The sequence below is a fragment of the Sesamum indicum genome, linkage group LG8 (genome assembly GCF_026168435.1).
Source record: "Sesamum indicum cultivar Baizhima isolate 11 linkage group LG8, ASM2616843v1, whole genome shotgun sequence".
Classification (NCBI taxonomy): Eukaryota; Viridiplantae; Streptophyta; class Magnoliopsida; order Lamiales; family Pedaliaceae; genus Sesamum; species Sesamum indicum.
The window spans coordinates 28253352-28274110 of NC_142664.1; the positions used below are offsets into that span (position 1 = coordinate 28253352).

Sequence of the window (20759 nt, forward strand, 5' to 3'; positions counted from 1 at the left end):
GAAATGTCTCTAAATTTCTAAGAAACTGATTCTGAATTGTGATGAAATAAAGCAGAAGCAACAGCAAAGAAAGAGGAAATAAGTGAGCTGATGATTCATAGAGAAATGAAAACAAACCCTCAGTAGTTGAAAAGTCGAAGATTGTAATAAGTAACAAGCAAGAACAATGACCAGACAGTTTCTTTAGAAACCCCCCAAGATAATGCAGAAATTACTTAGCAGCACAAGTTAAATCAGAACAACTTCTTCATGTACTCAGGTACTAGGATGATCATATTCATGGTACCGACTACGGAAATCTTGTCTCAAGCATGAAACAGCAGGTGAAAAATGCCTTCAAGTAGTTACCAAATGTTTAAATGTCCATGGACTTGAGCACATTATGCTGGTTCTATCACATGATTAAGAAAGTGAAAAAGACAATAAAGCTGAGACGAAGGTGTCTAATGAAACAAATCACACGTCACATGTGAGGTTGTCCGACATTCTTAACATATTTCCCAGTACCTCAACAACAGGAAGAGGATGAACACCAAGATTTATGCTTCAACACCAGTTAATCGAACGCAATAAAAACAAAAAGCAACTCAGAAAATGATTCTGAATAATCATTCTATCAAGTTCCACAACTGGAAAGAAGAAGAGAAAAAAGAGTTCAACATATGTTCTGTGCTTGGCATATTTGGAAAGCAAAATACAAAGAATAGCAGAGGATTTAACCACTAAACCAATGGTGCTTACAAGACGGGAGGAATCATAGACATGTTCTTTCAGTCCCGAGCATAACTCCTTTCTCGGCACTTGAGCTCAAATGCCAAACGCTCGTTTTCAAGCTTCATTACCTCGTTTTCTAGCCTCATCTTATGCAGCTCCCTGTCTTCCTGTTGGCAGAATTTGAGCCACTCAAACTTCCTCTTCTCCAGTTCCAACATCTGGTTCTGTATCTGCAACTTTTTCTCTTCCAACTGCAGCGAGCGGGATATCATCCATTGACTCAGTTCCTGCTGTCCCTCGATGACCTCAGGGGGGACATTAATCAAATCAGTGAGCTCTTTCCCAGGTGGATGCGTATCAGCCCAGCTGGGAACTCCGTTGTCTTCTCCATGTTTCTGTCTCTTTGCAGGCATGCTCAGAATCACATTTTGATCATCACATTTGGCTTTACCTTTAAGAGCAGATTGCACTGACTGCTGAAGAGGCACATCATGAGCCAGAAATTTTCTATTCTTGTTATGATATGAGCACATTTCTTGGTAAAACAATTGCTTACAAGTTAAAATCTTCCTCACCTCCTCTTTGGCTTCCTCAGAAATATTCATTGATTCCATCAGTGCTGGGTTCTCAACAACATCACATGAAATATTTCTGCCAAGTAGATCATTCAATCTCTTGAACTTCTTGTTGAGGTCATTGAACTTATCCTCACATTGCTGAGGTGATACAGTATAGCCTCTCTCAACCATTATGTTGGAAATAGCTCTCCACTTGCCTTTTATTGGACAATCTGATGAAACATCATCCCCAACATAAGAAACAGCAGCAATCAAAATCCTAACCATCTCGTCTGTCCAACGAATCCTCTGCCATACTTGTTCAGTTTTCTCTATGCTACCTTCAGGGAGCCTATTTGGACCACATTGACCATTTGGGGATTGATTATTCCCTGCAAATTGGTTCATGCCCTCATCCTTGTTGCCGTCAAGCAACATAACAGGTTGACCAAACTGTTGTATGCCATCAACCCCAAAAGAGAAGGCATCTGGAATTTTCTGTTGATTAAATGAAAAACTTCCGTATGAATAGGAATCTGGAGCTTGTTGGTGGTTAATTTGTACTGGTTCCTGTGACTCTTGAAAATTAAGTGGTCCACTCCTCATCATATCACCAAAAACTTGAAAGATATCTTCCATGTTATGTCACATAACCACCGGTCTCGTGAATCTTTCCAGAGATAACAAAATTAACCACAGAACGTCACACCAAAAAGATACAATTAACAGTAGGCGCATTTAATTTAAGTAGGGACAAATGAACACGCAGAACGCAAGCTACATCATTGATATGGACTAAAAACTAAGAAGTATACCTAGAAACATAAAGAAACAAATCTACCCCTTTTAACAATCATCTGATGATTATGGAGTATATATACCAAGTAAAGCATATGCAAAAAGGTCAGAGTGCGAAATACAGCTAAAAAATCACGGTATGGCTGTTTATCATGCAGATCCTTTCCAAAGAAAATCAGAATTCAAAGAAAATAGAAAGTACCAGGAGATAACAACACCGAGAAAACTCCAGATTTCAAATCCAAAGAACATCTTTTGATCGGCAAGGAATTAATTGCAATTCTCTCATATGGGAAAGCAAGGAAGGGAAGCCAGTAAGAAGTGCTTACAGTAACCACATTGTTAACGTCGTCAATGAAGAAGGGTCCACATAAATTGAATGATAGGCGAGGAAATAAGTGCCAGTTCTTCCTACAACTGGCCAATGGCAAAGCAGCCAATGGGTTTCGAGGTGGTTGGCTTTGGGATTGGGTCTCAATTATTTTCTAGCAATAATCTCAACAAGAATAGATGCATGTACAGTAATTCAGGTTTTCACATCCACACCAAAAGGAGATTGATTGGTAACTATAGAAGATAATAACCTTTTGGGCCTTGAGTATTTGTGTACATGTAATCTTACAAAAATAAATCAATATTTTGGATGGTGAGGGTTCACAACAAGACTTCAGAATGCGGAAAGGGTATGCTGCCCTTTTGCTTGGTCAAAGTACTAGGCCGTTTCAAGTTTAATTAGCGCAAGGTTTCCTGGCTAAAAGCATTGGATTTGCTCAAGTTTGCTTAATCTGCTTTTCTGACTAACTTTACAGATTTGCGCATTAAATATCAATCTTACTCTTCACGGTACCACTTCTAATTAATTATATGCGTTAAAGATCCTTGTAGGCACCAATAGGAAACAGACATCTCATTATGAAATTTGCTAGAGAATATTACGTGATACACTCTCACCTTCTAAAATGAATACATGCAAACATACCAATGCCTGGATGCATACATTTGAATGTGCAAGGACGCATGTACGCAATTAAGCTAAACTATGACTCGAATAAGTTTCAACTCCTTCAGATGACTGTGAGTTGAAACATAGCAAAAGATGTTGGAAGGGGATATTAAATCACTAATTTTGCTCATTGTTTATCCAACAATGTGCTTAGTCTAACAGAGGACTATAAATGAATCAGAAATCATCATGTTCCATTCATTGCATTCTATCAACAGATAAGCATCATTTTGTTACATAGCCATCACACACACTGTGGAGATAGTTACACTTGAAATATTTGCCAGGAAATATCACAAGACTGATGCAGGTGGATGTATTCCCACCTGCGATTAAGTTTTAAACTAGTTTAACAATTCATTTTCCACAAATACATCAGAACTCCACAAATAAGTATCAATACGTAAAGTCCAAGGCACCAAAAAGAAATTCGTATCATGTTTTCCCCAAACAGCTGAAAGAACTAGAAATCAATGGCCCAATGCATCCAACAAAAATTCAAAAAAGTGACAACATATATTCAAATGTAAATAGATAAAGATTCTGTTAACAAACTATGACAAATTTTAATGCTTTTCAAGCCAGAAAATGTATCATCTTAAAGACAATTCCTGAAGAAATCAGCACAAACTAAGTTATTTAACAAGCTAAAACAAAGTACCATAGGTTTCAATTTTCAAACTATGGGCTAGAGCATTATCTTATTTAGCATTTTTAGATACAGCCTAAAGATGTCACAAATGAACTTGCAGTTGCAAGCAAAACTTGGCAAAACAAGTTTCAAGCACATTCAACAATTGTGTCTTCCAGCTATGGTTATAAAACAATTACATGTATAGATGAGGAATATTAGCAAAGGATTTGCTATATAACATCTCTTCATAATAACTTCTCAATGTACTAAATTTGCAGTCAATTCAGATAAAGTCTACCACATAATAACTCATAAAGAGGCAGAGAAGAACTGGATGCACATTTTTAATATTTCCTTAAGAAGGTGGTAATTCCACATCTATGTGTTTTCAATTCAGAAATATAAAACCATGAATTACCTTTTTTCTAACAGAAAGGGCAGGAAGCGAGGATTTTTTTTTCAATCAAAGTCTATGATACTGATCTGATGATACACCAGACTTCACTCACTGAAAAACTTTGCAATGAATGTACAAGTTGAGCAGTGTGCACCTGCAAAGGGTGAAGTGACAAAAACTAGCCAGTGAATGAAAAATTTAGTTGGCATGGCCACCCATTTCTTGGCGTTTAATTTCTAATGCTAATCGCTCATTCTCAAGCTTTAAATACTCATTTTCCAGTCTCATCTTCTCTAAGTCCCTATCTTCAAGCTCACTAAATCTTAGCCATCTGAGACGCTGCTTTTCCAACTCCAGCATTTCAGCTTCAATTTGTAACTTCTTTTCCTCCAACTGAACAGTGCGGGACATGAACCACGGGTTTCTTTGCCAGTCTAGAGTGGTGCCCTGACCAGGCACTTGGTTAGTTCTTGCATGATCATGAGGAGTAGATTTTTTGGTAGCAATAAAATCCATGACGTGATCTGCATCCAAATATTCAGGCTCTCTTGGTTTCTTCCTCTTAGTAGACACCCTTGTTGAACGAAGATCATCATGCAGAGGATGCTTTTCTTCATTGTTATCATTTTGGCTCTCACTTGCATCGATTTCTTCGTCATCATTGATGCTGTCAGACCTGTAGGCCTTCGATTCATGGGACTCCAGATCATCACTATTTCTAAGAGCCAAGTGCAGTGACCTTTGAATAGATTGATCATGAGGAATATACAGCCTATTTCCATTGTGATATGAGCACATTTCTTGGTAAAACAACTGTTTTGAGCTCAATATCTTCCTCACGCTCTCCTTTGATTTCGCAGATATATCCATCAAATCTAGAAGTGTTGGATTTTCAACTACCTCACAAGAAGTACCTCTCCCGAGGATATCATTAAGTTTCTTATACCTTTTGTTGAGATCATTGAACTTATCCTCACATTGTTGAGGCGATACATGAAATCCTCTTTCCGCCATGACTTTGGAGATAGCTCTCCACTTACCTTTCTTTGGCAAAAGTGGTGAAATCCTTCTTCCACCACCACCATTATCTGAGCCAGCATCTTCTCCAAGATAAGAAACTGCAGTTATCAAAAGCTTCACCATTTGATCAGTCCACTTCACACGCTGCCAAGGTGACTCCTTTTTCTCTTTCTCACTTTCATTATTCGCATCGACATGCTCCCCCATAGCATAAGAGCCGTCCTCATCACAAGAATTCTTTGTTGTATCACCCTCGCCATTGCCATCGAGAAACGAAACTGGCATATCAGATTTTCGCCCGCCTCTATTCCTCATGGGAAAGGCATCTTGAGCTTGTGCATCATGAGAAACCACCAAACCTTGAAATGGCTGGGGGACCCTTTTGCCATTAGCTTGCATTGGCTCTTGCAAATTTAGAAAGCCGGAAGATTTTCCTTGCACCAGATTCCTACTAGCTAATAACTTGCCATCCATTCTCAACGAACACAAGAACCTACACAACCAAAAATCAAACTACGATAAAGTTTCTGCTCAACCAACTCTGCAATCCGCAGTCACAAAAAGCAAGAATCTCTTTTTCTATGATTTTGCAACAGTAAGAGAGCAGCAATCTTTTTCAACATATACCTCAAAGACAAAATAACAAGCCAGAATCAACATAAACCCATCAAATGCTATCAGTGGAATAATGCAAAACTACAGCAAAAAAATACCTTAAAAAGCAAGTGCACTTTATTCCATTTCAATCTTCACAGCCTTAACACATTTCGTTCTAATTACATGTAAATTTCTTCATCGCACTTCAATACAAAAGCAACTACATCAACAAAAAAGAAAGAATGCAACAACGAAAACCAAACATTAACAATTCAAGTAATGTAAATAAGACGTTGATGACTACCTCAAAGTAAGGCAAACCCACGAGCCATCCGAGGGTAAACCTTCTATTGCATGTGAAGTTTGTTAATTGTTAATTACTGAGTGCAAGAATGCTGAACCGCTACTACCTTGGTAATATCATCATCTGCTCAGAAAGCCCTTAGGGAAATTGGGTTGCTTTGAAATTGGGCGTTCTGAAACACGATGTGCCCTAAATTGCTGGCCCACTTTCAGGTGATTCTCAGTTGGATTTTGGAGAATTAAGCACATTACTGCTTCTTTGGGCCAGACAGAATTTAACCAAAGTGTAGAACATAAAAACGACATCATATTTACCTCAAGAGGTCTAGGTTGGAGACCCCATAATTCTTAATATAATGTCATAAAATTTGAATTTTTACCAATATTTATTTCACTTCAAATGAACCTACTATAATTTATTATTTTATTAATATTATAATTTAAAAAAACTTTGGTGGATGATTATAAATAAAGATCATAGTGCAGTCATAATGATAATTTGATTTATTCGCTGGCACATACTTATTACTCACGATTGATAACGAGGTTACGAGCTCCATGCTCAATCTTGCATTCCACTTGCCCACTTTCACGCATATTTCAATATCTTATCACTTTATTCTGATTATCGTACCATATTATTTCGTTATTTCAAGTTTTTTTAATTGTTTATTCAATAAATCCAATAATGACTTAAGTATCGGAGTGTTAATTAATCATTTCTTGATTTTAAAATTTCTTTAAAAACTCTTGAACTCTTGTGGTATTGTTGAACTTTGGTATGCATTAATTTATTTTACAATTCTTATAATTGAAAAGAAAGAAATTGTTAAATTTTATCAATAAATTAACTCATTATAGTATTTTATAACCACTTCAAATTTTAATATTACTTATTATTTTTCATATATTTTGTTAAATAATAAGAAAAATAAATTATTTTAAAGAATCATCCACACACGTGACACGTGGTAAGGTAAAAAGAAGACCAGAGTTAAAACAAAGGAAACTACAGTTAAAGGGAGTCACAGTCACTCGACGCCCTTGGGCCTTGGCACATTCTAGTAAAGTACTGACGTTGGAGGGCGAGACCTACGCACCTGGCGCACGTTAATTGACCCAGCCGCATTCCACAAGAACAACCCTCTTTTCTCACTCGTCAAAGCGCATCCTCCTCGCAGCACCCCCTTGCTCCGCCATCTCTCATCCTCCGGTAATTCTCACCGATTTCATCCATTCCCTTTCTAGATCCAATTTCCAGTTCATTATTGATTCGATCTCCGAATCTAGGGTACACTTTTTATGTTTTATGCTTATTTCCGCACTGAGATTGAGTGGATTTCTGGGATTCTTTTGCAGGTTGCTTCCCTTGATTGTTGCCGTTGTTAACTATGTGAGTTCTTTTTTATTTCTTAGGAGATTGAATTTTTGGTTCTATGTTATGTTGTTTTGGTCAATTTCCATGTTTTTTATTATGAAAAATTGTCTGCATAAACGTGTTATTTTTAATGTAATTAACGAATACTTTTTCTCCGCGTGATGCTGGTTATCTTGATCTAAGTTAATATTTTCCGAAAATTATTTAGGTCGTGATTGGAAGTGAAGGTTCTCTGTTTTTTTATAGACTAAATATAATAGTGCTTCTTCAGTTGAATCCGTATCTCTGACTCCGCACCAACTGATTTGCAGTAACTCGACTTGTGTTTGAATATGCCCCAATAGCATTATAAATTGACTGGAATGATGATTTTCCATATTTATCTGCAATTCCACGAGTGTGGTGCAGTTCCAAATTTCCTGGTTGTAATATTACTATTTTTCTTGAGTAACCAGGAAATGAGCTTCTTTGAAGAGGTTTACCTCAGAATTATTTGAAAGAACATTTTATGTTGTAAAAAGACATTTGTTCCTGGGTCATTTTGAAAGCCTTGTGGTTTCTTCTACAGTCCAGGGTATCCCTTATCCTTTTCACAATGGGACCTTACAGGCTTTCCTATGCAACTGTTGAATCCAGCTTTGTCTAAATTTTCTCCGACACCCGAACCCATTAGAATAAATTATGTTCTGTGTCTCAATATTCACCAGACCTTGAAAGAGAAAAGTTTCCTAGAAATAAAACTAAACAATCAATGGAATAGATTCAGTACTGATGTAACAAATTGAGAGTCATAGTATTTTTATGTTTGAGCTGAATTAATGAAGCACCTCCATCACGTAACTTATTTTTCAAGTTTTCTTGTCATTTAGGGCTGATGATGAGCCAGTAGATCCAAAGAAGGAACTTGAAGACCGTTGCAAAGCTCCTTGTACACGGCCACTTAAAGAATATCAGGTGTTTTTCCTATGAAATAATTAGTATATACATTTCTAAGTTATCTGATGTTTCTCTATTTCAAAATATTTTCAGTTGCTTCTACGCGCCTCATTTCTTGCCCCCCTACTAATACATAATATTGTCAGAGCAGTTATCTAGTGCATCTGCATCTTTTGTTCTTTAGCTCCCTCTTAACATACCTATTTGGTTGGAGTTCTACGTGACTTTTTCATATAGAGTAGCTTACTCGCCTGAATGCTGCAGTGTACTTAAAAACCAGTTTTCTATTACGTAGTCAAAGTTGTGTAGGATATTTATTGTTACATCATAGTGTTTTTTCTGTTTGCATCTTCCAATCAAATATTGAGTTTCTTAGGCATTTTAGCATCTGCAGTTTAATTCAGGTATCTGTACAGCATCCTGTCTTCTGGAAGATAATGTTTTATTTTGGTGCTGTTTGACGAGTTTAGGTTAGACTAGAACTTCTTGGAGCTACGAATTTGATACATGATATATTTATAACTTTTAGAGGATTTCTGAATGCTGTGTATTCCCCTATGTGGGTCTGCATGTTTGTTTTGTGCGGCTCACTCAGTATACCCATGTCGACACTCTTACATTTCTAATCATACACGATACTTGGTATTGCTAGTCAGTCTGCAAAGTAACCTCTATGAAATGCCTCTTTGTCTTCTGCTGCTGTCTTTCCATTTTATTTATTATTTACTTATGGTGATAGGCATGTGCTAAGAGAATTCAAGGTGATGAATCTGGGCACAAGCATTGTACCGGACAATACTTCGATTACTGGCGCTGTGTTGACAAATGCGTAAGCCCGCATTTTCCAATTTAAATCTTTCGCAGACTGTGTCCCCTCTCTCTGTATTACTGATTTACTGCTTAAATTGTGCTTGCACAGGTCGCCACTAAGCTATTTTCTTATCTTAAGTAACAGAGAGAGAGGACCACATTGGTATACTCTAGCGCCGGATAACGCTGTTTGATTTTTCAAAGCCAATCATTTTCTTTCCCTTGTGTACTTGAGACAGAATGATGCCTGTCCGGAACTCCTTGGTTACATGAAATTTTGAGATATGGTTGCTTGACGGATCAATAAATGAATTGTGGATTTGGATTCTATATGCTTTAGCATGTTGAGTTGATTGCTTTCATGATGTAAGCTTAATAGTTTGTGTTTGCATCGTTACTCACAGTTTGGTAGCAGTTGTTAGTCCAAGGTTTCACTCACAAATTCGCAACTTTCGCCAAAATCTAGAGATTCACAATTTGGCAGCTGATAGTGGTGGGCTTTAAAGTTGTACTTAAAACAATAATATAATTGAAAGTATTTTGCGCTCTAGTTAAAATGTTTAAGCCACGTATATGTGTTCAATTCATTTCTGAAAGGTTTTCTCTTCTGAATTTGGTTAAGAAAGAAAAGGGAAAAATAAATGAATCGGGTACAAAAGCGATGAGGTAATCTAGTTTCACTATTAGCATGGCCCAGGTGTTGATTTATATAAGTGTTAAAAGTAATGTATATATGAGATATGTATATATTAGATGCAACACAAAATGTAAAACAGGATAAAGGTGCATTTGTTTCTTTCTTTCTGAACAAAAAAGAGATGTGGAAAGAAAGAAAAATATTTGGCTTTTGATGTGGGAACACCACTTTTAACTTTGCCGAAAAATTGGCATTCTCTTTTATTCTTTCTTTCGGTTACTTAGTAATACAAAACTATGTTCGTTGGAGCCCTTATTATATATACAAATCAAAATGCAGTTTATGAGCAAACAGATGGATGTTTTTCACTCCCAAATTAATACATCTTATTTTAAATTTTCAAAACATTTTCTATCTCATTTTAACATATGTATACAAAATAACGTCATTTATTTTATTTAATGAAAAATTTACATATATTAATTAAAATAAAAGATGCAATTACACATTATTAAATAAAATAAAAAATGCATTATAAAAAGGAATATCAATGTTAGTAATGTTGATTGACATACAGTAACAGTTGATTAGTGTGGTAATGTGGATCAATATTCTCAACCGCATACATTAATGAGCACAAAAGTATCCCTTTTTCTTGACTCATTTAATTCCCTTTCCATTAACAAAAAATGTCTATCATCCTGCACTTTGCTACGTACCAAAACAAATCTAGCATTTGCACTAACCAAACCGTGTGTGAATGCATCAGATTCCTCTAACCAATTCTCCATAAAGAAAAAGTATTAGTCCGGCCCGCTTAACTTTTAGTAAGAACGAACCACCTTTTATCAAGAATATAAAATTTTCTGAGTTTTATCAATTTTAAAACTATTGTTATATTAATGGATAGTATGAACTGTTTGTCGATAAAGATATATTGAAATTGAAAAAATAATTAAATAAATATTTTTACGAGAGCATCCAGTTTTATAAATGGGCGTGTGGAATATTAACCTTTGTGCGTGTGCCTTCCATACTTCCCACAGAATATAAAAAATTGAGCTAATTAAATATCAATCTCATTTTCTGCAGCTTTTCTTCATCATGGAAACAACCAAAGCAAACAACCCACAAAAGCCTCACATCGACGACATGAAGCAAATCTTGCCGAGAAACGACGACGTCGAATGCCAAAGCCACCAAGTCGTCCAAGTGGTTCATGATTACTCAAAGCGGGCGCAGTGGCTGAGGGCCGCCGTCTTAGGCGCGAATGACGGCCTCCTCTCCACCGCGTCGCTCATGATGGGAGTCGGGGCGGTCCGGCAGGACGCCAAGACTATGATTCTCACCGGAATAGCAGGGCTGGTCGCCGGAGCTTGCAGCATGGCCATCGGAGAGTTCGTCTCTGTCTACTCACAGTACGACATAGAGGTGGCTCAGCTGAAGAGAGAGCAAAGAGCTACTGGAAACAACAGTGATCTGGAGGCCATGAAGAAGAAGCTACCGAACCCACTGCAGGCCGCCGCGGCGTCGGCGTTTGCTTTCGCAGTCGGGGCGGTGGTGCCGCTGCTGGCCGCGGCCTTCATAAGGAACTACCATGTGAGGGTGGTAGTGGTGGTTGGCGCCGTGAGCGTGGCTCTTCTGGGGTTCGGTGCGGTGGGGGCGGTTCTTGGGCAGGCGCCGGTGCTGCGATCTTCGTTGAGGGTGGTGATCGGAGGGTGGCTGGCCATGGGAATCACCTTCGGTTTAACAAAATTAATTGGCTCAACCGGCCTCTAATATTTTCCCCCTCTAATTTGTAGTATTATAATGTATTTTATGAAAATTAATCAAGGTTTATTAATACTTCAAATACTATATTTATATAAAAATATTTAATTAATAAATATGTTTAATTAAAAAAATAATTAAATTGAAATTTCTTACTTTTCCTAAAATACGACTATATATATACACAATTTTCATGATCTGCATATATATATATATGTAATAGTGGAGTAGTAAAGCACGAGAACTATGCAATTTGTTCCGACGTCGCACTATATATGCTTTAATAACAACAACAACCTATATGTATATATAGGAGAATTAAACAACATATATATATATATATATGTGTGTCATGTTATATCATTGAGTCACAAATTCCATCACTCCTTCACACTTTTGGCATTTCAACAAATATTGCCCTTCAAGCAAAAAACTCCAATGTTTTTGTCTTTCTCCATATTCCTCCAATTCGGGCATCTTTACTTTAAATATCTGATTCAAGTGGAATTGTACATGTGATACGATTATTTAATAATATTATTTTTTATTTGTTTTAACATAAAAGAAAGGGCAATTAGTGAAACTAGCTATATTTTGAGATGGGTTTCATAATCATAAAAATAGCGTGAATAGTTACGGACTTTGTTACAGTAATGCATTATGTTGATTTGAATTTAACTATAAGAGAGAGCAGAGTATTAGAGACGAAAAATTAGAAAAAGAACAAATATTCATTTTTATTTTTGATAGATGAATTTAGTGATGGAAAATAGTTTTGTATAAATCATAATTAAGGTTTGTAATTATTAGATCAAATTAAGAATTAAGTGCATATATTTGAGTTAAATATTTGTTAATCTTTTCCAAGTCCAACTCATTACTAATATAGTGGGCAAACAACATAAGTGGAAACTAAATATAGAATATAATTATAGTAGTACGTATATATATATACCTCAAGTGGTACCATTAATTAATTAAGTTCCAAATTTAGGCAGTTGATGGGCATTTTCTTTATAAATGAATTAATAATTCTTAATCAATCAATATATATTATTATAATATTCAGTACGCAATACATTAATATTTTTAAATCAATCAATAAATTTAAAATAAATAATAAAAATAATATATTGTAATTAACTACATACTTGCATCTATAGAATTTGAACTCACAATGAACTTCATCAATTTCACCGATCAGATAAGAAATCATTAGTAAGTAATTAAGTTAATCTTTGTAATTGAATATAATAAAAGGAGGAGTGTGGCATCCACACGAAATCCACCCATTTTTATTCACTTTATTATTTAATAATAATATGGTGGAGTTATTTATTTCAAATATTATAATAAATAAATAAATTTTACCATAGATTTGCAAAATTAAATAAAGGACTTCGAACTTTATATTTTTGTGATGTCGTTAATATAATTATATATTAATTAATTAATTACTAGTTATTATTTTAAATTTTATAATATTATGAATTTTTAAATATTTTTATAATTCAAAATATTAATAAAATATATATATTAATATTAAATTACATATTTTAACAAGTAATAAAATTAAAAATTACATATAAACAAAAATATAAGAACTAAAATAACATAAAATTAAAATTAATTATATTTTTAATAATATCAATCGATTCCACAATTGCGATTAATAAAATTGAAAATTACATATGAATAAAAATATAAGAACTAAATTAATATATTATTTAGATATTTGATCGAGTGGGATTCCAGCAAGAATTTTCCCTAATTCGTTAACAGGCATGAAATGAATCCAGTAGCATCAATTAATTTTCGAAAACTCATCACATTAATTATTAATTCGACTACGAAATCATCCGTGACGACGATGGAGCTACTCACAACTCAAAACATGTACATCACTCCATTGAACATTCCTTATAATTAAATTATTATAATGAAAAAATTTAACAACATTAATTAATTTGTTTTTATTTCAAGTGGAAGGATTAATATATTGATGAATAATTTAAAAAAGAAAAAGAAAGGGAGTTGTACATGTGGAGTGCACACTTTGCTCAAATAATCTATTACAACATTTCCCCACTTTTGTGTGGAGAGCACACTCTTACGCCTTATATCATTATTCAAAACCCTACCCCCCACCTCCCTTCTGCACCTAATTAGTGCTTTCCTAACCAGCACCACTCCCGCAATCTATATATCACAAACATATATATATATATATATGCTTTATTATAGAAATGTTGGAGAGGGAGCTGCCACGACTTTAGATTAATCACGCAAATTCTAATTTAAATCCAATTCGATTAAATTTAAATCAATCATATGTATATATATAATAAATTTAATTTATTTATAATGTAATTGATGTATAGTTTAAAAATATAACTAATCACATAAATGATCAAACTCACTCTAAATTTAATCGAGAGCAGAATTTTGGGCTTGACTAACTATTGGAGTGGACATATTTAATAATAAGCAGCAAGGGCTTGTGCTCTCCACACTACACTACTCCCTAATTCTTTAATTTCTGCATATCACCACCTTCTTTGATCACACTACGTACTACTACATCTCCCTCTATAAATTCACCCTAACATCTCCATCTCCTCAGTACAATACAATTTTCAACTACATCTCTCCAACACCCTCCCATGGCTGCCCCAAACCAAGTCCAAATCCCCATCCCCACGGATCAAAGCCCACCCAACATCATCAATCACCTTCATGAAGAGGAATTCGACTACTCACAAAGGTCACAGTGGCTCCGAGCTGCTGTGCTCGGGGCCAACGACGGCTTAGTATCCGTCGCATCATTAATGATGGGAGTTGGAGCCTTTAAAGGCGACGCCACCGCCATGATTCTCACCGGCTTTGCGGGACTCTTCGCCGGCGCATGTAGCATGGCGATAGGCGAATTTGTTTCAGTGTATTCTCAGCTGGACATTGAGGTTGAGCAGATGAAGAGAGAGAAGAGGTCTACGGCTGTGACTCATATTGGAGTGGTTGATTATGAACAGAATGTTGAAGAGAATGAGAAGCTACCTAACCCTTTGCAGGCTGCGCTGGCTTCGGCGCTCGCGTTTTCGTCGGGAGCCATCGTGCCGTTGCTTGCGGCTGGGTTTATAAGTGAGTACAAGGTGAGGGTAGGGGTGGTGGTGGCGGCGACCACGTTGGCGCTGGCGGCGTTTGGTGGCATCGGGGCGGTGTTGGGAAGGAGTGGGGTGGTGAGGTCTTGCGGTAGGGTGGTGGTGGGAGGGTGGATGGCCATGGCTATCACATTTGGTCTCACTAAGTTGCTGGGCTCTAGTGGTTTGGAGATGTGATTGCAGGCTGCTTGCTTTATATATTAAATACGTGCTTTATGTTGTTGTGTGTATCGTATGTGTCTGTGTGTGTGTGTTTTGGTTTGTAAACACTTTGAATTTGTTGCTCAATAAATTCAACAATGTTTATTGCATGCATGCATGTCAAATTCCACCTGACTGCAATTTTTATTACATCTTCTATTTCATTTAATATATAAATGATGCGATATAAAAATTATATCATCTAATTTAATTATTCAAATAAATATTATCATATGAATAATATGTATATATTAAATGAAACATAAAATGAAATATGATTTGGAATAAAAAATTCAATTTGAAAAAAACAAGTTGGATTAGGCCATCTAATTACTACTTAAATTATGTTCCACGTACTTATTTTGTCCAATCAATTTAATTTCCCATGGAAATTAAAAGGTATGAAATCAATGATATGTATTATAAAATAATGACACCTAATATTTTGATTGGATGATTAAGTTGCCAAGTTTTATAAAAATTAGGTGATCTATGAAAAATCATATACAGCTCCAATTATGTTTTAAAATTATTTAAAATAAAATATTTATGCAAATTTTATTATTCATTGTTAATATACATACGGTTAGATTCATATGAATTTTGATAAAAAAAAAAAGAATAATGATATATTAATATTTCAGAGAGAAAAATTATCCCATGAGAAATTTTAAAAGAAAGAAAAAAAAAACTAGCAGAAGGTAGTTATGTGGAGCATTATACTGAAATGGTCATCAAATTAGATTGGATGATATGTGTGATGATCAAAATACATTTTTAATTTTAAATTATTTAAAATCAAATTAAAGCGAAAATCAAATTTGACAAAAAAAAATAAAAAAAATCCCAACCTGCCTCTAACAAAGAACAAAAAGCTCGATGAACCCACCATAGGCCCAGGATCAGCCCATACGGTCCTGGGCCGACCAAGCGACTCACGTTGGAGCTTAATTGCAAAACAACCCCTATATTCTTGAGAAACTTGCTAGTTGTACCCTTTATACTTGAAACTTGCAAAGTAGTTTTTCTTTTTCTTTAACCCAAGACATCTCGTAGGAAATGGTGACGCCAAACTCTTGGGTTGTTCCTAGATTGACTTGAAACTTGCTATCTTAGTTAATTTTTTTTTAAATATTCACATAACCCACGTATATGTAAAATACCCAAACAAATATATGTAAAAAATAGTTGGGCAAGTGATTTAAATAAAATGTGAAATATATATATATATATATTATTTACTTAATTTATATTCCTAATAAATATTATTGTATATTTCAAGAAAGAATAGGGTTGGACAAGGAGTTGATTTTTCTGGGGTTGAAAACAAAAAACTAAAAGAGAAAACGGAGACAAGTCCTGAAGAGTAAAAAGGGTTCAAGGGTTTTGGGTTTTGTGAATTGGAGAATAAAACCCCAACCCCCACCACCCAACACCTTCCTCCGTCGTACCTCCGCCACCAGCCACCCTGTCATTTTCGGCGGAAGTCTTAGCACTTAGGTTTCTTTGCACTAGTTCGTCTTTAATTGAGTTGGAATTGGACATCATGTGGTACCTTTGTGTATTCTACCATAGACTGTTGGAATACAGGAAACCGGAGTTCGAATCCCTCGCCGGTCTCTTTGAAGGTCGCAGTGGCCCCACCACTCTGGAATGGCGGCTGCCGGAAGACCACCACCCGGATTCACCTTTCCATTTCGTTAATCTTCCTTCAGAAGAGATGGCCCGCGACATTGCGAGTCGAAGTAAGTGCCTTTACAAACACGCCAACGTTCTTCTATCAGTGGAAGGGATTGAGTTTTAGGATGCGCGTTGAGTTTTTTCCATGTACATTGCAGGTATTCTTGTGAAGGGAATATATGAACTGTGGGGTGAAGGACGGAGTTTTGAGGAGCTGGAGGAGGCTATCAATAGTTATCCGGATGACCGCAAGTTGCTATACTTAGCTCCTGGCACTACTTTCAAAATTACTGTTGAAAGTTTTGGGAAAGCAATAAGCTCTCACGAGCAAAGTGATCGCTTCCAGAAGTTGGCATTCATTCCTTTTAAGGTCTGATTCTGATATTCTTTCACTAAGAAATCGGTAAAAGACAATAATATGCAGAAGATCTTGGATTTGTTAGCTAATTATACAGAGCGCAACCTGTTGTGCTCTCTAGATCAACCTTTAGGCTGTTTACATTGTGTTGGTTAAAATAGTGAACCATTTGTCTGTATGTATCTGGTCTTTTTTTTTTTGCCTTTTGTATGTATCTGTTCTTCGATATGTGTGCTTTCAAGAGGCTGATTTCTGGTGCTGGTCAAACTAGCTGATTCATATTGGTGCAGACCATGCCCTCTGTTATTTAATGAAGCTGTTCATTGCATGGGCAGCAGTCTGCTTTCAATCTCAATGCTGATAGTAAGAATGAGATCGATTTTGTTTATCTGTCGGAAGTTGGTAGAGCTAGATTCTATATTGCTATTGCCTTTTGTGACGTTGTAAGAACATTTATCAAAAACCACCTAAACCATTATGAGTAAGTCCAATTAAGAATTTCTTCAATCAAACTACTCTATCCCTATTCAAATGTTGTCCGGATGCTCCCTTTTCTTTTTCAATTTAGTTTCTTGGATTCCCAAGCTGAGGCATGTTAAGCTTGATCTGCCGTCCAACATTATCTGTTTAGAACCTGATGTCCTATCAATTTCTAAGTGATTATCTTTCAGGGGAAGGTGAATTTGCGAAATCCTGAGCATAGATTCTGTCTTATGGACAATGATGATTATGGCGATAATAATGGGCTTCCTCCCATTGTTAAAAGGAGAATATTTTTTGGTCGGGAGGTAGGTGCTTCAGATAGGAAGATCTTGCAAACTTATCAGCTAAAAAGTCGCAAATATCTTGGCCCAACAGCCATGGATGCAGAAATGGCCTTCCTAATGGCAAATCAAGCGCAAGTCAAACCTGGGAAACTTGTGTATGATCCTTTTGTGGGTACAGGTAGCATTCTGATTGCGGCAGCTCATTTTGGAGCAATGACAATGGTTAGGATCTTTTGTTTGTAATGAAACTCATTTATTTGGCATATATATCTCGTTGTTTACTTAATCAAAACAGGTTTACTTTTCTAGTTTCACTGATTTGAACAGTTCAGGGTGCAGATATTGACATTCGGGTTGTCCGTGATGGTCGTGGTCCAGATTGTAATGTCTGGAGCAATTTCAAGCAGGTTATGTGGATTTTTATGTTGCCTTTTGGAATTACTGGTTCATGTCATTTGAATTGCATTGCTGCAACAGTGTCATTTTTCTTTTCGTCCATCAACCCCATATTTATAGCTGTTATATAATGCAGTCTTTGCTTATTTGCCAAGTAAACAATGCATGGTATTGTTATGATGTACAATTTTATGGAGTTAAGGGTAAAAAATTATAGAGGCCATTCAAGGTTTCATAATGCTACCATTTAGCGTTTCATTTATTTTTCTACTTTTTCTTGAAATGCACAGACCTTACTCTATGTTTCCTCTTTTCACAGTATGGTTTGCCAATGCCATTATCTTTATTGAGGGCTGACAATAACCTTCCACCTTGGCGTTCTGGGTTAAAAGAGGTGACTCATGCCAGTGTTTATGATATTTTTGCCAATTTCATAGTTGTATCTGCAGTGAAATGATATGCTTATCTTCAGCATAGTATTTTTGATGTTATATTGTTAAATTCAAGATGCATCTACAAAATATCCTTCGAGTTCTTTTGGTGTCCTTTTGATGTTCTGACGATTAACTGAAAGGAAAAGGTATTCATTTACCATCAGAATGCACTGATGATGACTCCATCTTAAATGTGAGTGGGAGCAATATGCTGGATATGCCTAATATGAATGAAACTATTACAGACTACAAAACATTGTTAATTGTTCAATCCTTACTCAACCCATTCTGTAGAATAGTTGCCGAGGGTTGATGTTTCTTTCAATTTTGCTAAATTCTACCCTTTCTCTATTTATGGAGCTAGGCCCATATTTGGTCTCATATCTGCTACTAGTCGTTGCTAGGACGATTGTATTGATCATCATAAACCTTAACAATTTTTATCCTGGAAAGTCTTACTCTCGTCAAAGTAGAAAATTCAAGCCTGGCTATGAAAATGTATGAATTGCCAATCAAATGACCATGCAATTCATTATAAACCCGTGTTTGATGAGGAACTTCTAGGATTGAGACAGGAGGCCTGGGCACTTAAGATTCAACTCCTATGTCTCAACAAGAGATATTCACTTATCTAAAAATAATTGAATTTTCTTATTGCCCTTTCGGGTGCTCAAGCCAGCTGAATACAAGATAGTTTGTTCTTAGTGCCTGGAATCTGAATTCATTTGCACTGATTGTGATATTTTAGCATTCCTTGAACCATTTGCTCTATGGTTTCATGGTTTAGTACTGCTTGTTCCACTGTTGGCTTAATATTCCTTTTTTCTTTAGTGTTTGTAAATTTCTGGTGTTTTCTTGCAGGTGTTTGATGCCATTATATGTGATCCTCCTTATGGGGTTCGTGCTGGGGGGCGCAAATCTGGTGGACGCAAGCTTTTGAAAGGTGTCATTGGTCCTTACACCGTTCCCGACGATAAAAGGACTGACCACATACCATCTACTGCTCCGTATAGCTTAGTGGAATGCGTGCATGATTTGCTTGACCTTGCAGCTAGAATGCTTGTAATGGGTGGGCGGCTTGTGTACTTCTACCCTGTTCTAAGAGAGGAGGATTCGCCAGAACCCACTTTCCCAGAACACCCATGCTTTGAATTGATTGCAACATGTGAACAAATCCTCAGCTACAGGTACAGTAGGGTCTTGCTAACCATGGTTAAAGTTGCCCCTTACAGCGAAGAAATCGAGTTGGCTGCTAAGCTTAAACATATAGAGTTCAAAGAAAACCACCTCAAGTGGCTAGAAGATGGAAATTTACATTCGGCGGTTTTCAGCCCTGCAGATGTCCAGATTAATGGAACAGGTGAGAAGTTTAGCTCGAAACCCAAATACAGGGGCAAATATGTTTAGTTTCAAGATTAAATGGTAGCTATTGGACATTATAGACTTGTAAAACATACAGTTAGATCACTGAGAGTTTTTACATGGTTGAATCGTTTAGAATTCCTATTCTCTTTTTTCTCCTAGAGGGGGTGTTTTTGGAGTTCTAATCTGCTAGAAAAGGCTGATCAATAGCTATACGATTGTTAACCATTTTCTACAGGTGCTACTGGAGGTACAAGCCATGCATGCAAAATATGGCATGTGATTGTATTAATAGAACAAAGTACAATCATGCTCAAAAGTATAAGATTTCATGAAAAAAGAAAAACAAAGTGTTGTTTGTAAAAAAGAAATTGTTTGGTTTTAGGATTTTGGGCGAGGAAAAGGAAAAAGAAATGTATTACATCTTAAAGCATATGTAAAGTAGAATCCTATATGGTAAAAGGAAATATTTCGATTAGTATTTATTCATTTACTAAAGTCCAAGATCCAAATGTAGAGTGGGAAAAATGAGTAAAGTTGGTGGTTGGTGTGGTGAACTACGAAAACTCAATGACAATGGGGAAATTTATATTATTACTATACACCCAAAAGGATTAGAATAATAAAGAACAGCCTTTTACTACATATGCATAGTCTATATGAAACTTTGCCAAATCCTTCATTTTCCTTTTCAGTAAATCCATGAAATTAATAGTACAACAATTTTCTTTTCTTAGCTGTTGGTTTACCAAAAACCAAAAAAGAAAAAAGTTTAACAGTAATTATGAATTTCAGTCTTGGATACTCTAGAAAAAGAGTTTAAAACCAAAAGTGAGAGGCACCTCTTTA

The 20759-nt window shown here is 36.0% G+C and overlaps 5 protein-coding genes and 1 pseudogene across 8 annotated transcripts; 4 read left to right on the forward strand and 2 right to left on the reverse strand.

Annotated features, from left to right (window-relative positions):
• Positions 1 to 587: 587 nt before the first annotated feature.
• Positions 588 to 4264, reverse strand: LOC105169180 (uncharacterized). Of its 3 annotated transcripts, none has more exons than XM_020696496.2 (2): positions 4125 to 4264; positions 588 to 1941 (listed from the first exon to the last, which is right to left on the reverse strand). In XM_020696496.2, the coding sequence occupies exon 2, from the start codon at positions 1908 to 1910 to the stop codon at positions 771 to 773; it is 1140 nt and encodes a 379-aa protein (XP_020552155.1). In that variant the 5' UTR covers positions 1911 to 1941; positions 4125 to 4264; the 3' UTR covers positions 588 to 770. The 3 variants fall into 3 exon arrangements, with proteins under 3 accessions (XP_020552155.1, XP_011087822.1, XP_088740329.1); XM_011089520.3 differs by lacking the exon at positions 4125 to 4264 and adding an exon at positions 2272 to 3903; XM_088884203.1 differs by lacking the exon at positions 4125 to 4264 and having other exon boundaries at positions 588 to 1187; positions 1290 to 3903.
• Positions 4048 to 6335, reverse strand: LOC105169181 (uncharacterized). Of its 2 annotated transcripts, XM_020696495.2 has the most exons (3): positions 6025 to 6335; positions 5837 to 5923; positions 4048 to 5616 (listed from the first exon to the last, which is right to left on the reverse strand). In XM_020696495.2, exon 3 carries the CDS (start codon positions 5595 to 5597, stop codon positions 4302 to 4304), a length of 1296 nt encoding a protein of 431 aa, XP_020552154.1. In that variant the 5' UTR covers positions 5598 to 5616; positions 5837 to 5923; positions 6025 to 6335; the 3' UTR covers positions 4048 to 4301. The 2 variants fall into 2 exon arrangements, with proteins under 2 accessions (XP_020552154.1, XP_088740328.1); XM_088884202.1 differs by lacking the exon at positions 5837 to 5923 and having other exon boundaries at positions 6025 to 6334.
• Positions 6336 to 7095: 760 nt separating this feature from the next.
• LOC105169182 (cytochrome b-c1 complex subunit 6-1, mitochondrial) lies at positions 7096 to 9477 on the forward strand. The gene is made up of 5 exons (XM_011089523.3): positions 7096 to 7236; positions 7383 to 7416; positions 8271 to 8355; positions 9077 to 9166; positions 9257 to 9477. Coding segments are annotated over exons 2-5 (210 nt in total). The 5' UTR covers positions 7096 to 7236; positions 7383 to 7414; the 3' UTR covers positions 9290 to 9477.
• Positions 9478 to 10791: 1314 nt separating this feature from the next.
• Positions 10792 to 11636, forward strand: LOC105169183 (vacuolar iron transporter homolog 1). Its single transcript, XM_011089525.3, has one exon. It carries the CDS (start codon positions 10889 to 10891, stop codon positions 11561 to 11563), a length of 675 nt encoding a protein of 224 aa, XP_011087827.1. The 5' UTR covers positions 10792 to 10888; the 3' UTR covers positions 11564 to 11636.
• Positions 11637 to 14159: 2523 nt separating this feature from the next.
• On the forward strand, positions 14160 to 15023 carry LOC105169437 (vacuolar iron transporter homolog 4 pseudogene; annotated as a pseudogene).
• Positions 15024 to 16219: 1196 nt separating this feature from the next.
• Positions 16220 to 20054, forward strand: TRM11 (tRNA modification 11 protein). The gene is made up of 6 exons (XM_011089526.3): positions 16220 to 16658; positions 16752 to 16963; positions 17623 to 17940; positions 18051 to 18125; positions 18434 to 18508; positions 19410 to 20054. The coding sequence occupies exons 1-6, from the start codon at positions 16460 to 16462 to the stop codon at positions 19953 to 19955; spliced, it is 1425 nt and encodes a 474-aa protein (XP_011087828.1). The 5' UTR covers positions 16220 to 16459; the 3' UTR covers positions 19956 to 20054.
• Positions 20055 to 20759: the final 705 nt, after the last annotated feature.